At 35.5% G+C, this 17,511-nt stretch overlaps 1 protein-coding gene and 1 pseudogene across 1 annotated transcript; both read right to left on the bottom strand.

Moving 5' to 3' along the window:
• Window positions 1-7,460: 7,460 nt before the first annotated feature.
• LOC131039867 (G-type lectin S-receptor-like serine/threonine-protein kinase SD2-5) lies at window positions 7,461-10,159 on the bottom strand (annotated as a pseudogene).
• LOC131856706 (G-type lectin S-receptor-like serine/threonine-protein kinase SD3-1) lies at window positions 9,303-10,912 on the bottom strand. The gene is made up of 2 exons (XM_059208597.1): window positions 10,880-10,912; window positions 9,303-9,956 (listed from the first exon to the last, which is right to left on the bottom strand). Exons 1-2 carry the CDS (start codon window positions 10,910-10,912, stop codon window positions 9,303-9,305), a joined length of 687 nt encoding a protein of 228 aa, XP_059064580.1.
• Between the last annotated feature and the right edge of the window lie 6,599 nt (window positions 10,913-17,511).

Here is a 17,511-nt window from a genome sequence, read left to right as displayed (position 1 = left end):
GGAAGAGAGTGATATTGATAGAAGTGGTCAAGGAAGGTTTGGGAGATAGAGGAAAAGATAGAAATAGAAGTATTGTAGTGAGGTTGATATATGTAGAGAAAGAGAGAGGAAGATGAGAGATGGTGATAAGTTGAGAGGTAGAAAATAAATAGATAGAGGTGGAGAGGGAAGGAGAGATATATATAGATAGGTGATAATAACAAAAGTGGAGGGGAGACTTGGAGTGAGAGAAGGAGAGGTATTTAAAGAGAGGTCCTAGGTAGATAGAGATAAGTAGCTAGAGAGAGAGAGTATAGAGATGGAAGGATGGAAGGAGAGAGATAAAGGGAGAGATCAAGAGAGGGAGGTGAGATAAATAGTAGAATGGAGGGAAGGAGGTAGAGAATTAGGGGAGATAAAAGTAGATAGGGATGGAAAAAGAGGTAGATAGAGAGAGGGATAAGGGAGATATAGAGAACATGAGGGAAGATAGATACCCATAGAGAGAGAAGAGATAAATACATAGAGGGAGAGGGGAGATAAATATTATAGATAGATGGGTACTTGATAGAGAGGTGGAGTAAAGAATACCTCTCCTTCCCTCCCTCTCTTTGAATACCTCTCCTTCTCTCCCTAACTTCAAATCTCTCCTCTACTTTTGTATATCTCACCTGCCTCTATCTCCTTCCTTCTCCACCTCTCTTTATCTATTTCCCTCCTCTAAACTTATCACTATCTCCCCTCTTCCTCTATCTCTTCCTCTCTCTCTATTCATACATCCATCCCTTCTTTCATCCACCTCTCTACTTAACCCTTAAGACACCATATGACCCGTTTTAATATCCTAGTACACAACATGACCCCTTAGGACACCATATGATTATTTAGGATAATATGATGTCGTAAAGGGTCATATGGTGTCCTAAGTGGTCATATGGTGTTCTAACACATGTGTGGCCCCTTAGGACTTCATATGACCCCTTAGTTAACCAGATGACCCCTTAGGACACCATATGACCCTTCTTAACATCTTGGTATGTACGACATGACCACTTAGAAAACCATATGACCCCTTAGGATGTCTTAAGGGATCATATGGTATTCTAACACATGTGTGGCCCCTTAAGACCCCATATGACCCCTCAGGACACCATATGACCCTTTTTAACATTCGAGTATGTACAACATGACCCCTTAGGACACCATATGATACCCTAAGGGGTCATATGGTGTTCTAACACATGTGTGGCCCCTTAGGACCCCATATGACCCCTTAGGACACCATATAACCCCTTAGGACCATATAATGTCCTAATGGGTCATATGGTGTCCTAAGGGGTCATATAGTGTTCTAACACGTGTGTCCCTCCTTAGGACCCCATATGACCCCTAACAACACCATATGACCCCTAACAATACCATATGAGTCCCAACAACACCATATGACCCCTTAGGACACTATATGACCCCTTGGGACACCATATGACCCCTTAGGTAACTATATGATCCCTTAGGACACCATATGACCCATTTTAACATCCTAGTACACGACGTGACTCATTAAGACACCATATGACCCTTTAGGACAATATGATGTCCTAAGGGTTCATTCTTTGAGATTCTTTTGTACATTCATCTCTCTTTTCGGGGGGAGCTTTTTCCCACTGGGTTTTCTCCCTTTCTCTGTTTGTGAGAGATTGCATTACATAGTTTTGCTTGCATTTGCATATTGTACATGGGTGCCTATAATGGCCTAGTAGCCGGGACCCATCTTGCATTGTTGACTTGAGTCTTCATTCCCCTAAGTTGCACTTAAGGGGGGGTGTTGGTGTAAATAAATATTCATTATGGATATTATTACACTTACTTAAGTTAACTTAGGATAATGCATCTCTTCGTAGTTTGGATTTGAGACACTTAGGGAAGTGTGCACTTAGGGATAGAGATTGTAGGAGAAATTCCACCCTTTGTGGTCTTATTTTGCTGTTACACTCCACATTCGGTGGGTCATCCACCTCTTTTGGAATATTATATTATTTCTCCTACCTACCCTTAGTATTTCTTACCTACCCTTGTTTCTCATTGAGCCACATGTCATATTTGTGTGCTCATACATCCATATGGCCTTGCCTATATAAGCAGGCCTCTATTCATTGTATTGGTTAATCCAGTTGATCATTTTGCATATTGATGAGAATACAGTTTGTTCTTGTCATTGTCTCTTTTATGCTTTTCATTGTGCCCTTGATCTTGGCAAAATCCTACAAGGATCATGTGGTGTTATAACATATGTGTGGCCCCTTAGGACCCAATATGACCCCTAACGACACCATGTGATCCCTTAGGACCCCATATGACCCCTAACGATACTATATGAACCCTTAGGACACCATATGAATATTTAGGACACCATATGACCCCTTTTAACATCCTAGTACATTAAATGACACCATATGACACCTTAAAACACCATATCAACCCTTAGGACAATATGATGTCCTAAAGAGTCATATAGTGTTCTAATACATGTGGTCCCTCAAGACATTGTATGACACCTTAGGACACTATATGACCCTTCAAGACACCATATGACCCCTTAGGACACTATATGACCCCTTAGGACACCATATGACCCCTTTTAACATTCGAACACACAACATGAACACCTTATGACCCCTTATGGCAATATAATGTCCTAAGGGGTCATATGGTGTTCTAACACATGCGTGGCTCCTTAGGACCCCATATGATCCCTAACGATGCCATATGACCCCTCAGGACACCATATGATCCCTAACTACACCATTTGATATCTATGAATACCTGATAAAAATAATGTAGAAAAGGACCTGAGATATGAATAAAGGATTTGGAGAGCTTTCCAATGATGTATGGAAGTCAAAAAATGGGGTCCGGATGTGCAAGATATGGCCTCGAAAGCACGAGATTGAAGGCCGACTTTGGAGGCCTGGGATAGAAAATTGGTGTAGAATATGATAAAACCACACATAGAATAAGGTCATTTCTGGAATCAAATTTCCAATGATATCTTATTTTCCTAATTTCGACTCCGTATGACTGAGTTATGGACAAAAAACCACACACTGCTTTTGTATATATATATATTCCAAATACAACCATGACACTAATACTAGCTCATTTTGAGCAACCACACTAGAATCAACCTGTGGAAGACCAAGAGTCACAAATTAGAATCCACTTATTAGAAAACACACTTAGCTCATTTTTAGAAATCGCACTAGAGTTAACCTATGGAAGAACAAGAGTCACAAATTAGAATCCACTTATTAGAAATCACCTAGAAGCCAACTGTGGAAGACTAAGAGTCACAACTTTGAATTCCATATTAGATGTCCCTTTGGGATTTGAACTTTGATCTCCGCAATGAGAACTCAATGCTTTAACCAATAGAGTACAAGCGTGTGGACCACACACTACTTTTTAAAACTTAGAGGGCTAAAAATAAAGAAAGTTTTCTAAGGCTAAAAATAAAGAAAGTTTGCTAAATTTAGAATGATGCAAAATTTAGTGGGTCCACCAAATTTAGGAGCTATATGATGATATTAGCATAGCACCTACTGATGTATGTGTGCTATGTACTCTTTTTGTCCATTCTTCCTTGACCTTTTTCAGAATCTTGTTGTACTTCTAGAACTATAGAATTCCTCCACTTCTGCCTCAAATTCCTAGTTTTGCATTTTCCTACTATGTAAACTTGCAAAACTTTAATTTATAAAATTCCTACTTGGTATGCCTTGACCTTTGAAAATCTAATGGAGGTTTGGATTTTCAAAGGTCAAGGAAGAATGGACAAAGTCCATTACTAAAATTTGTAAGTACATAAAACATTAGAATGGGAAAGGGAGTGGAGAATGATCAAATCTTGAGAAGATGGTAAGTTCAAATAGAAGAAATAAGTTCAATGAAACTATCAAAGTTTGCAAAGGGGAAAATAGGAAATGAAGCAAGGATTTTGTTTATTAGGAATAAAAAATGATTGTGTGCTAGGGAAAAGAAGGGAATGGGAAGAAGTTTGGATGAACCTCACAATTCTAGAAAGAATATAAAAATTATCAAAAGAAAGGTAGGTTAGAACAAAGAAGTTGAAGTATGAATGTCTATCAAAAACATAAAAATTGATTGAATGAAGAAATCTTGAAGGAATATAGAGAGTAAATAAACAATAAAATTTCTATGTAGGATGAGTGGCTGGGAATGGAGCTCAAACAACTAGAAAAAGTTTGACACTCCACTAAAACTATAAATCTATAAAAAATAGTATAAAATGATCGAAATCTTCCTAGACAGGAATTTTTACACTTTTGGGAATTGCAAGCATTTGATAGGAACATGAAGGATGGTAAGGAAAATATTTAGAAAAACAAAGGACCCATTTACATATTTTAAAACTTGATATAGATCATGGAAAAAAGAATTTCAAAAGCACAAGGGAGCTAGAACATAGTCAATTTGTTCCATTTACAAATTGAGTCTCAACAACCCTAGAAGGATTTGTACTTTGTATCTAAGATTAGAATTCAAATTTGACTATAATAACCTATCTCATATTCTCTCAACCCCAAACCATCTAACTAGGCTAAAAATGAACACATTCTTAAAAAATGCCTCATTTGAGCTTAGTGTAAGGTTGTGCAAAGAGTTGTCTAAAATAGAGAAAAAAATTTACCATCTTGCCCTGAGATCTTTTATCTACACCATATTTTTTCAATCTTTAAATAAATTTTAATATTTTTCATGTAAATGAAGATATTTGTGGGGCACACTCTAATGGCCTTACCCTTGCTAAGAAGATTCTTATAATAGGCTACTATACTAGTCAACAATGGAACAAGATGCATATCACTTTGTGAACAAATGTCTACCATGTCATTAGCATGATGATCTCATGCATGTATCATCTCAAGCATTGCAATTAATTACTACTCATTGGCCTTTTTCACAACAGGGGCTCAATGTTATTGAAAAAACCACTTCTCATCCTCCAATGGTCATAAATTCATAATAACTGCAATAGAATACTTCACATCATGGATTGAGGTCATTCCCCTCACATACGTCACTAAAAGAAATCACAAAATTCATCTTAAGTTACTTTGTATGTCGTTGCAGCATCTCACTTTCTATTGCCATTATAGATTATTGTAAACTTTTCAATAACTGAGTTGTTTGCACACTCTACTAGCAATTCCACATTCAACATTGCTTCTCTACTCCATGTTATCCCCAATGTAATAATCAAGTAGAGGCTTCAAATAAAACTATCCAAAAAATACTCAAAAAGAAAGTCATTGAGCTAGCACTCATGATTGGCACCTACAACTAAATCCAACAGGATGGGCTTACCACACCAACATCTAAACACCTATAGGAGATACAACATATTCATTAGTCTTTGGCTTCAAAACCATTTCGCCAATTGACGTCAAGCTCCAATCATTGAGGGTATAGTTATAGCATATCTGGAGAAGCTTTCAAAATAAAATTGATTATTTCTTTGAGGATATGTGGTGATGTGCACGATGTTAACCTAATTTGGGTATATTGAAAATGGGCATGCCTCTAAATATAATGGCATAGAGCATATTTTCTTTGGTGGCTAAGTGCTAGTTAGAATGTGTATATCATGTTAATTTCATTTGGATAAATTAATGTGTAAGTAAATATTGTATCTAAATAATTTTAGAATTGAAGTACTTTAAAAAAGAAAATATTCTAGACTAATCCTAACTAGGATGTTAATCTAGCACAGTATAATCAATTATGTAACATGTTGGCAATCCAAACCCATCACCTGTTGCCTATTTTTGTTGGCCATCTTTTTTTACCTTGATTCCACATCCTAAAATTATTTTTCAATTTTTTGCCTGCTTGGGCTTTTTGATTTCATTACATGCCAAAGTCTTAGGCCTACAACCTTGTCCTTCCTCAGGATTAGGTCATTGGTCATTTGGGTGATTTTGTTGTTTTTCCTAGATGTAGCCCCAACTCTCTGTGTCTCCTTCCTTTTGAGAAAAATACCTCCCCATGGGTTTGCTTGTATAGTGTCATTAATTGTAACCCCTTTACAATTTACACTCTTTTTGGACATTTCCTTTAGTGTGCCTCATTCTCAATCATTTTGAACCTTTTTATTGAGACATTTTTTAAGTTATAGATTATAGTCATAATAAAACTATAATAAATTTGTCATTTCTTAACATAATTTAAAATTTTAAATAATCTTATTAAGATAAGAAAAGGGCAAACAAAACCCATAAATGATTTCAAGATATTATTAATAATTAAAAATAAATCTTAAAGTTCCAAAATTTGGACTCCACACATTAGAGTTGCCCCAATATTTGTACATAAATTGAGAAATTGAACACTAGAAACCATGATACCTAATCAGTTCTTGTGCGATGGTTGACCTTACAATTTGATTCTTATATTCTCTTTTTTTAATTTAACATTAAGAACTTTTATCCCAACATACTAATATATATTTACTATAATTTTCTACTACTTTTTTTATGATGAAAAATTCCAGAGCTTATCAGGACAGCTAAGAAATTCATAAATATTCCTTAAATACCCTTTTTTCATCATGCAACGCATAAAAGCACTATTACTATGTATTTCATCTGGGTCGCGATAATTCAGATGGCAAAGGGCCCATAGCAGGCCTGGAATTTGAAGGTCACCCCTACCTGTCATATGAATTTTTGATGACGGTTTAGTCATTTCAATGCCTTTCACTTGACGTTTTAAGAAAAATATTAACTGTCAAAAAATATAAAAGTAGAAGATTGAAGTAATGAAAATCAACGTACATCTTTTTTGGGAAGAAATGAAATCATTATCTTAATGAGAAAATAATGATAAATTAGTAATATATGCAAAAATCTTAAATCTACTAAATAAGTTTCTATTTTTACACTAATATATATTATATATTAACATTAAATGATAATCAATTAATAATTACTAATTTAGTAATAATAAACATTTAAATTTGAAAATTATATATATTATGACAAGTTTCTATAACAATCTTATTAAATATATTTAAAAAATTAAATTGACTAAGTTTCTAAATTCATATATAAAAAAATAGAATATATTGTAAAAATTCATATTAAAATATTTTATCAATTATATTCTATCATTTCAATTATGACAAGTTTCTAAATTCATATGAAAAAATAGAACTATTCTAAAAAATCATATTAAAATATTACAAAATTAGAAACAACTACATCCTTCCATTTCTAAATCCTTCCATTTCAAAATATTCTAAATAAATTTGTATTTTTATAATAAATATTCTAAACTAATATATATATTACACACTATATTTTTTTACGGTTTATTTATAATTTGAAGTGTCATTTATATGGTTTTAGAAAAAAATAGCATGTCAATGCATACGTTCTACTAATTTTTTAAGCTGTCAAATACGGTTCAAAAGTGAAAAAACGGCCATTTTGCCTGTCAAATTCCAAGTCTGGCCCATAGGATAGCGCCATGTCATTTAATTTCTCAAAGAAAAGCAACGGCTGAATCGGCGTACCTGTAAACACGGAAGTGGCATAATCCATCTCGGTTGGATTCTCCAGTGCCTTTACCAGGGTCGCATTGCCTGCCTCTCTGTAAAATCATATTGTATACAGCATATGCCCATTGCCAAAACTTTTGTTGCCTCCTGCTCTGCACCAATCCCTTCATCTTTGATTTCAGGATCTACTAAATCCTTCAATCTCCCTTCCTCTGCCATACCCTGTAACACTGAAAACAGCCCATAGCTTGGTGTTGTAAGCTCTTCGCTTTTCTTTCCGCTCACAATTTCCACCACCATAACGCCAAAACTATATACATCTGCTTTCTCAGTGAAATGCATGCCCAATAACTTAGGTGCCATATACCCGGGTGTTCCTCTCAACATGGTTATAACCTCACTCTGTTCTCTGTTAATCAGCTTTTCCAGCCCAAAATCTGAGACCTTTGCATTGAAGTTTTCGTCTAGAAGAATGTTCTGGGGCTTGATGTCGAAATGAATGATTCGTTCTCGACAATCCTCGTGCAAGTATGATAATCCTCGTGCTATGTGAAGCATCACTTTGGATCTGGTCTTCCAGTCCAGAACAAGCCGAGGGTTTTCCTAGGGACATATCCATTTATCCAGAGACCCATTTGGTAGATACTCGTATACACGAATTCTGTGGGACTTTTCTGCACAGAAGCCCTCCAGTCTCACCAAATTAACATGATGAATGTACCCCCGAGTTTCCACTTCTGCGCGGAACTCTCTGGAGCCTTGTCCTGCTCCATCAAGCCGCTTCACTGCTATCTTTGTGCCGTTCAACAAAATGCCCTCGTAAACTGAACCGAATCCTCCGCCGCCCAGCCTGATGCTGAAGTCGCTGGTAGCATTTTTCAGTTCCTGGAATGAGTAACGTACAGGGAAGCCAGCTGGAAGGTCTAAATCCTCAACCTTTTCCTCCTCTTGTCTAGCTTTCCCCAATTTATGCTTGCATGCCCACAATAAGAGAAAGAGGGCAATCGCTGCACCAACAGCAGAAACAGTGATAACTGCAATTAAGTACTTGGGCCGCTTGGGTTTTGACTGAACTTTAAGGTAAGCCGTTGAATTGTAAAAGAAATCGCTTGTTTTACTTCCCAACTCCATGGAGAGGACCGAGGACCTGAGATAACAGTAACCAAGAGAAGAATTGGGAGTCAAACCATACCGGAAAAATGCTGCTTTGCAAGAGCAATTTATGGAGCAAAGATATTTACAGTAATCTCCTGAGACCAACTCTAGAATAGAGGGCTTTTCCCACATATAACTAAAATAGGAAACATGGTCCAGCTCTAGAAATGACTGCCCTGACTTGCTGTCATTTCCTCTGGGTGTCTGTGAACAGAGGACTGGATTGTATGGAGACTGGAGAGCATCCCAAACTGGGGTTTGAGGTGTCAATCTGATAAAAGTAATTCTCTGTTTTTGGACAGCTGCACTGGTTATCTGTACAAATGCCATAGTCCCCACATACTGTTGGATAATCACACCTAGTCAGCGCACTAGTAACTTCTGACAAATAGTCATGATCAGATCTTCCGGTTTTTGAATCATAAGAGAATAATCTCAAATGCCCATCACAAGAGATCTTCAATTATAGGGAATTATGAGGTACGGGAAGAGTGACTGCACTTGGATTGGATGAAGATCCTTCTGAATAGTATAGTTGGTGTCGAATTGTATAAAAGAAAAGTTCACAGCTGTAGGTAGGAGAGGGTACTTAAAATACACTTGAGGCGGTGTAGTAGCTGTTTGCAATAAGCTTCTGTCCCACCTCCAATCTCTGACCCGAAATCAACAAATCAGTGGGATGGTCGAAGGACTGCCACATGGTTCCATTTGAACGGTTGAGGAGCACCGGGTTCCCTGATTCTTCAATCCTCATCCCTTGAAAATCTTTTGTGAATGTATTTGTAGACCACACTACAGTACCATCTGAGTCTTTCAACACAAGATCTCCACTGGAGGTGAGTTCAAGGGTGGCATTTTCTTGTACCAAACGCTCTCTGTTTGCAGTCCACACCATTTGCAGGTCATCTGGGTCACTATAATTAGTTTCATACAGAACAAAGTAAGCTGCAAAATTGTAGCCTGTGTCACAAGGAACAGAATAACAGAAGAATCCACATCCAAACCTCAGATTCTCACCGTTATATGATGTATTGTCGGTGAGAAGAATTGGCCTGACTGTGAGTGCCCCTGTGCCATATGATTGAGTAGTCCACGAATCCAAAGACTCGTTATTGTTGATCCAGACGGTGCCGCCATATGCAATCGTAGAAGGCAGGGCAAATGAATGTACAGAGAGAGGGGATGATAAAAGTAAATTATGGACAATTAAAGAAATAGAAACAGGAGGAAATAAAAGAGCCCACTATCTCCATCCTTCAAAACAGAATGTAATTCGAAATGGATCGCAGACTGTAATCTGAAATGTTTACACAATTTAATCTAAAAACAATTATCTATGCAGAATAGACCTCCAAAGGAAAAAGGGTAGGGGCAAAACCAGAGCAATGTGAATGGTCTCAATGATTAAAAGAAATTGCAATGGCAAAGAAACTAGAAAATGTTAAACCCAATCCGTAAGTCTGTGCAGTTAACAATGAGATAAACTCATGTAAAATATGAGGAATTAGGTAAATCGTTAAGAATGATTAGAGATAAAACAGGGTACCATCCAGACTCCCAAATTCTAAACAAGAGTCGGCTGCTGACAATTTAACCCATGGAATTCGCCTGAATTTAGTAATAAGTAAGAAAACTTCAGCATCAATTGTATCCTCCTGAATCTCAAGTAACAGCCCACCGAATTTGTTCAGTGAAGAATCCAAACTTTAAATCTTTTTAATATTTATACTTTAATTTTATTCCGAACAAAGAATCAAAGAATAGTTTCTTCCCGTGGCAAAAGGGTTCTTGGCAGTCTGGCACTTGTTTCCCATTGCCTCGTATTCAGTTAACCAAGACGCAAGTAATCACCCATTCAACTCTTGTTTCTGTTTTTCCATTGTAAATGCCACTTTTAATATCTAATTTTTTAATCTTTGTTTTGATGTGGAAAGGTGATAGGAGAAGAGTTGATTTTAGTTCATGTTTCATTTATCATTCATTCTTTGTTTATCTAAATTTTTCAATTATTAATTTTAAAGAAACCAAAAAAAATGATAATTAAAAATTCATTAATAAATTTTGTATGTATTAATAATTTTCAATTTTGAGGTGGTTGTAGTGCATAGTTATTGGGACATCTTTAAGTAGGTATTAGGTGACACTTTTAAATGATATTTTTTTTACCCTTGCATGCATGACAGATCCCACAACAGACATCGTTACTATTTAGAAGCAAAAACAATAGCTATAAGTAGCTAAGTCGCATACGTAAACAACAAAAACAAATCGTTGAAATCTGATGTATTGTTTAAGTTGTGTGGGTACATGAAGTTAGCTATAATGAATACTGATACACTTGCCCTATTGATTTTGTCTAAGATCTACTTCTTTCTTTTTAATAAAAAAATAACTTAAATTGTGAGGCAAATTGAATGAAGACTTTTTTTTAAATGAATAAATATTTATCTATATTACTTTATATAGAATAATATGTTATGATTCAAAACAAAAAGAAGTGGAAAGACATCACATTCTAAATAGTCTAAATAGAAGTTTTGACAAAAATAATTTAAAATCGATTAATATCATTATGTAATTAGAGTTATTTCATTTAAAGGCAGTAATTTGATTTTATTAGAGGGGCCCTTTAATCCATCTAAGAGCTCTCAAGCATCAAGAATTAAGTACTAGTCCATGGTGGCACCTTTTTCTATTTTCTTTTTCCTTTTAAGAATCATCATAGATGAGGGACATGACAAGATTCAAATGAGAGAATTTGTTCCTATTGCACCACCTAAAAAATTCTCTTGTCACAAGGTTTTTAATGCAATTGATTAGTTGCATGTTTGTTGAGACCAGCTATACATTCTATCATAAAGAGAGTCATGTGAGCTATGAGAGTGTTGTTTAGATTGACCACTATAGCTGTAATCATTTCTATGCCTTTTGGGTAATGCTATTAATGTTAAAAGTGAAATTATAATTTTCATATATATCCTCTAGAAGGATAAATAGATTAAAGATTACGTTTATTATAATAATTAAGAGTGAATTTGAAGCATGCTGAAACAAAATGTATGTGAAATAATATAAGAAAAAGATAACTGCAAAAGAAAGAAAACTAGAAATCAACCAAAAAGAAGGATAATTAGATTATCCATCCATATTATACTGCACCTATCTTGTGTTATAGTTAGGACATCTTTTCAATATGATTATGTTTCTAGTTAATGAACATTATTTGAGTATTGTTTAGGATGCTAAGTTATATTTTCTTTGCTAGATCCTTTACTTAAAGTGTCTCACATTTGATGTTGGGAACATAATTTTGTACAATTTTTTTTTTTAATGAATCCTTCTTAATTGAAAGCAATCTATAGTCGTTCTATTTAAGAAGCATCCAAGACTAACTTTTATTATAAAATGGTTTTTAAGGGTGCTTAATTCCAATACATTATTATAATGAATTCTAATAATTATAAGAAATTCTGCAAGTGAAACAAATTGGGGGACAAAAATATGGACAATTCTATTATTTTGAAAAACCCATGATCATGTTACACATAGCTAACAAACATTATGAATTATTAAACATCAATCCATAACACAATCACATTATATTAATTAGAAAGAAAAAATTTAACCAAAATTATTCAAAAATTCAATGACTATGATGGAAAAGTCATCAAAATATGACTAAATCTTAAACATCTAATTAGATTTCCAAACTCTATCACAATTCTTTTTAATGCCATGTCAAAAGAGAGATAAACGATGAAGATTTCCATGTATTTTTAATCAAATCATGAATCAATTTTAATTTTTTTTAATGTTTTCATTACATTTCTTCTATTTTACTAGCTCCTTGAAACCCTAGCTTCAAGCATAATTTGGACAAAGAAATGGCTATAAAGAACCGCGTATCAATTGAATCTCTTTGAATACTTGTGACAAATGCTAGACAAAGCTAATAGAAATGATTAAAGATTTTTAAAATTATATAACTATTAAAAAAAATCAACATTGAAAGAATCCATAACCCCCATCATACAACACTTCCTTCACCATTACAAGAACAGTAAAGGAAGTTGACTTCGTGAAAAGTAAAGTCCACTAATGAAAAAAATGATACAAATGGATGTAGTCAATTTTATGTGATAAAGATAACCTATGATGAGGTGAATGATAACATATAAGAAGAGATTAAATTTATGCTATGCTTACAAATCTTGTTGCTATGGATTTGAAGAGGTGTTTTACCAATTGGTAAAATCATAATAATATAGAAAAAAAACAGAGTAGTAGTGGATGGCTTTTGATCAACCTCTTTGTAAAAACCATGATATGCCATTAAGTTTTTTCAAAATAGTATTTTGTGAGATAGATGTGGTAAAATATAGTTGAATTGACATCTATTTATCTTGTGATGATGCCATTTATTATTAAGAAGACTATGGAGGTGTATAATCTCCATATATTTTCCAACCTCGTAGAGACATTTATATGCCTTGGCACATAAATTTCCTAATACCATGGTTCAAAAGATGACCATGCAATAAGACCATCTACTTTTGCTAATGTAACCTCACATTGATGTTATAATTATTATTTAAACTCTAGTGTCCAAGACCATAATTTACAAGTCATGGAGGGTGTCCAATTCCCATGAGTGCATTCATTATCACTGTAAATGCATTGGGATCATATAGGATGATTGAGTAGTACAATGTGGTGAATTAGATAGTATGGTGAACACTAATAATTTAATATGTGTTTTATTTGGGATCATGTAGAGGTATTTTAATATAAATTTATGACATGTTTTATAATTTATTTTTAAAATTTAACAAAGAGATCAATTTTTAATTAAAAAATTAAATTATTTTATTATATATTCAAGTATGTGCAAGATCATGGTAGGCCAAACTAGGTCCTTAAGTGGCGATGAAATTTAGAAAAATAGAGTTAGGCAACTTGACATAAAAATTTGAAAAATATATTTGTTGTTTAATTTTATGTTATATATAATATCATATTGTAATAATAACATATATAAATAATAAATATAATGTACAAATATATATATATAAAATCTCTCTCCATCTCTCTCACATTGTCTCTCTATCTCTATTTCTCCCTCACTCTTTCTATCTCCTATCTCTCTCTCACCCTCTATATTTCCCAAGTTATATATATCTTTCATTTTTATATATATTCTCCCTCTTTCGATCCCTATCTCTCCCCCTCTATCCCTATCTCTCTATCACGCCCACCTACTGAATGATTGGGCCTTATAGAAAGTGTTGCACTCCTCTAATGGATCTCGCTTGAACAAGCTCCCTACTCACTCAAACAAATGAATGGCCAATTAGGACGACTCACATACTGTCTCTTTCTAATCAATCGAGACGGTGAGAATCTCTATATCTTCCCACCCACCCCAACCAAACTTTTCTTGGGGAGAGAAACAATAATGAATGATTGGATGAGCTAGCTAGATAAGACAAATCAAATGATTGTAACAACTCAGATGGCACAAGGCGAACAAATGGCTCCAGTAGGCATTGAACCTATTGAAGCAATATGTGCTCGAATGACTGCTATGTCATTTATGGATGTTGACCTGACTACTTTCGATTCCCCCCCTTCCCCCCCCCCAACCTCTCTCAATAATGGGCCCCCTTCCCAACCCCATCTCTTTCTCTCATATACGCACCTTGTTTCTCCAACTCTCTCTCCCTCTCTCTCTTTATATTACTTGTCTTCGTCACCTTTTTTCTCTCTCATTATTGCCCCTTCTATCTTCCTATCGCTCCCTCCCCTCTCTACCAATATCTTATTGTATTTACCTATCTCTTTGATTTACTCTCTCTCTTTTCTCTATCTATCTCCATCTTGCTCATCCCTGTACCTCTTTCCATCTCTATTTATCTTCCTGTATCTCTCTATCTCTCTGTATATTGAGCTACCTCTCTCTCTCTCTCTCTCTCTCTCTCTCTCTCTCCCTCCCTCCTCTACCTATCTTTCCCACTTTCTTTCCCTTCCCTCTCTATCTCACCCCCTCTATCTCCCCATCTCTCCCTCCCTCATTCACTCACTTTTCCCCTATCTATGTCTCTATCTCTACCCCTCTATCTACTTGTCTCCTTCCTTTGGCGCTTTATCTTCATGTCTATCTCTATCTTCCTCTCCCCCCCTCTATATCTAGACATGTCTCCTCTCTCTCTCTACTTGTCTCACACTTTCCCCCTCTCTCTCTCTCCCTCTACCTTTATATCTATATCTATGTGTGTGTCTATCTCTATATCTCGATATTTCCTCTTCCATCCCTTTCCATATCTATCTCTACATCTCTACATCTCTCTCTACCCATATATGTCTCCCTCTCTCTCCCTCACTCAAATTATCACTTCCTATCTCTCCCTCTCTATATATTTATCTCCCCTCTCTATTTATGCTTCTCCATCTCCACCTTCATCTCCATCTTGATCTCTATCTCCCTACCCATCTCTCTCATTCTTCCCCCTCATGTTATCCATCTTTCTATCCCTATCTCTCCTCCTCTCTCCCTATTGCAAACATAATATGAGCTTATTAGTAATATAACATGAATATCTTCTTGATTCAAAAGTTTTTTTTAGTTGTGTTTAGATCTATTTAAGTGGATACATAGTTGATTTGAAGCTATCACTTCTTCATTGACACATTTATCACAAACAACATCATTTGCTGAATAACCTATCAATTGACATCATGTATACCACAAATGTAAAAGAAAAATAGACCAGACTTTTTCTCAATTGAACTTCCACACCTCTTTGGCATAGAACTTAGCACTTACAATGAAAATGCAAGAATAGGAGTTGAAGCCGTGGGAAACAGCTGCTATATTGCCAAGAATCCTTTGGCCACGGGAGACACTGTTCTTTGATTCGTTAATTCTTTATTTGTAATAAAATAAAACTATAAATATTAAAAAATTTAAAAGTTTGGATCCTTCACTGAAGAAATTCGGTGTGTTGGACGTTGAGATTCAGGAGGATACAACTTATGCTAAATTGTTCTTACATATCATTTAATTTGAAGGCAAGTTCCATCGGTTAAATTGTCAATGGTATTCGGGAGTTTGGATATTCCACTGTTGAAGCTCTTTTCATTCTTAACGATCTGCCAAATTCGTCATACATTACGTGAGTTTTTCTCGTTGTTTCTGCACAAGCTTTAGAAATTTGGATAGGATAAAGTTTGGGTTTCACATTTTCTAGTTTCTTTGCCATTGCAGTTCCTTTTAATTATTTATATCATACACATTACTCTGGTTTTGCAGTACCATCTGTCCTTTCGAGGTTTATTCTGCTTTGAAGGATGGAGATAACGGGTTCCTTTACTTCCTCTTCTGTCTTTGTTTCTTGAGTTGTCCGTGTTTTACTTTTATCATCCCCTCTCTCTGTACATTCATTTGCACTGCCTTCAACAATTGCATATGGAGGCACCGTCTGGATCAACAATAACAAAGTCTTTGGATTCATGGACACCTCAATCAGACTGCACAGGGGCACTCACAATCTGGCCAATTCTTCTCACCGACAATACCTCATATAAGGGTGAGAACCTGAGGTTTGGATGTGGATTCTTCTGTTATGCTGTTTCTTGTTGTGAGAAAATTTGCAGAGAAGAAAAATAGCATGTAACACACAGATTTATGTGGAGAAATTTGGTAAAACTATACGGTAAAAAATTACGGGTAAATTCATATTGATTCTCAGGAATTACAGAGTTACAACAATCTTCAAAACTGTACATCAAAACATGACTTCGAGTTGCACAAAACAACCGAATTGCAGAGTCCTACATGAAGACAACTTACTAAATATAATAATTATGACTCACACAACTATATGTAAAACACATGTCGAAATTACTATTTATAGAAAGTTTCCTAACAAAGCTTTCTATTTATAGTAAGTTTCCTAATGAAACTATTAGTGGGTAATCCATGATTACACAACCACTGCTACCCAAAAAGGCCATGATGACTCAACCATTGGTAGATGGGAGTCCAAGATAACTCAACCACTGCAAGCTAAGAGCCCAATTTGGACTTCACATTCCAACACTTGTGATACAGACTACTGCTTTCTTTGTTGTCTATGAAACTAATTACAGTGACCCAGATGACCCGCAAATGGTGTGGACTGCAAACAGAGAGCGTTTGTTGAAAAACAACGCCAGCCTTGGACTCACCTCTAATGGAGATCTGTGTTGAAGGACGCAAATGGTACTCTATTTTGGTCTACAAATACATTCACAAACGATTTTAAAGGAATGAGGATTGAAGAATAGGGAACCTGGTGCTCCTCAACAGTTCTAAAGGAACCATTTGGCAGTCTTTCGACCAATCCCACTGATTTGTTGAAGTCAGGTCAGAGGTTGGAGGTGGGACCTAACCTTACAGGAGACAATATATCTAACAAACACAAGACGGGGTACTTTTTATGGAACTTTGATAAGGGATGGTTTTGCCATGTTTACAGCTACTACACTGCCCGAAGTGTATTTTAAGTATCCTCCTCTGCCTAAAGCTGTGAACTTTGCTTTCATACAATTCGACGCCAACTACCACATATACTAGGATCTCCATCCAATCCAAGTGCAATCAATCTGTCCCTCATAATTCCCTATACTTGAAGGTCTCGTATGATGGGCATTGAGAATTTTCTCTTATGATTCAGAAAATGGAAGATCTGATAATGACTTCATGTCAGAAGTTATTAGTGCGCTGACTAGGTGTGATTATCCAACAGTATGTGGGGACT

This window comes from Cryptomeria japonica, chromosome 7 (assembly GCF_030272615.1).
Source record: "Cryptomeria japonica chromosome 7, Sugi_1.0, whole genome shotgun sequence".
Classification (NCBI taxonomy): Eukaryota; Viridiplantae; Streptophyta; class Pinopsida; order Cupressales; family Cupressaceae; genus Cryptomeria; species Cryptomeria japonica.
The sequence above is the reverse complement of the archived record's forward strand: the minus strand, read 5'-3'. Positions and strand labels throughout refer to the sequence as shown.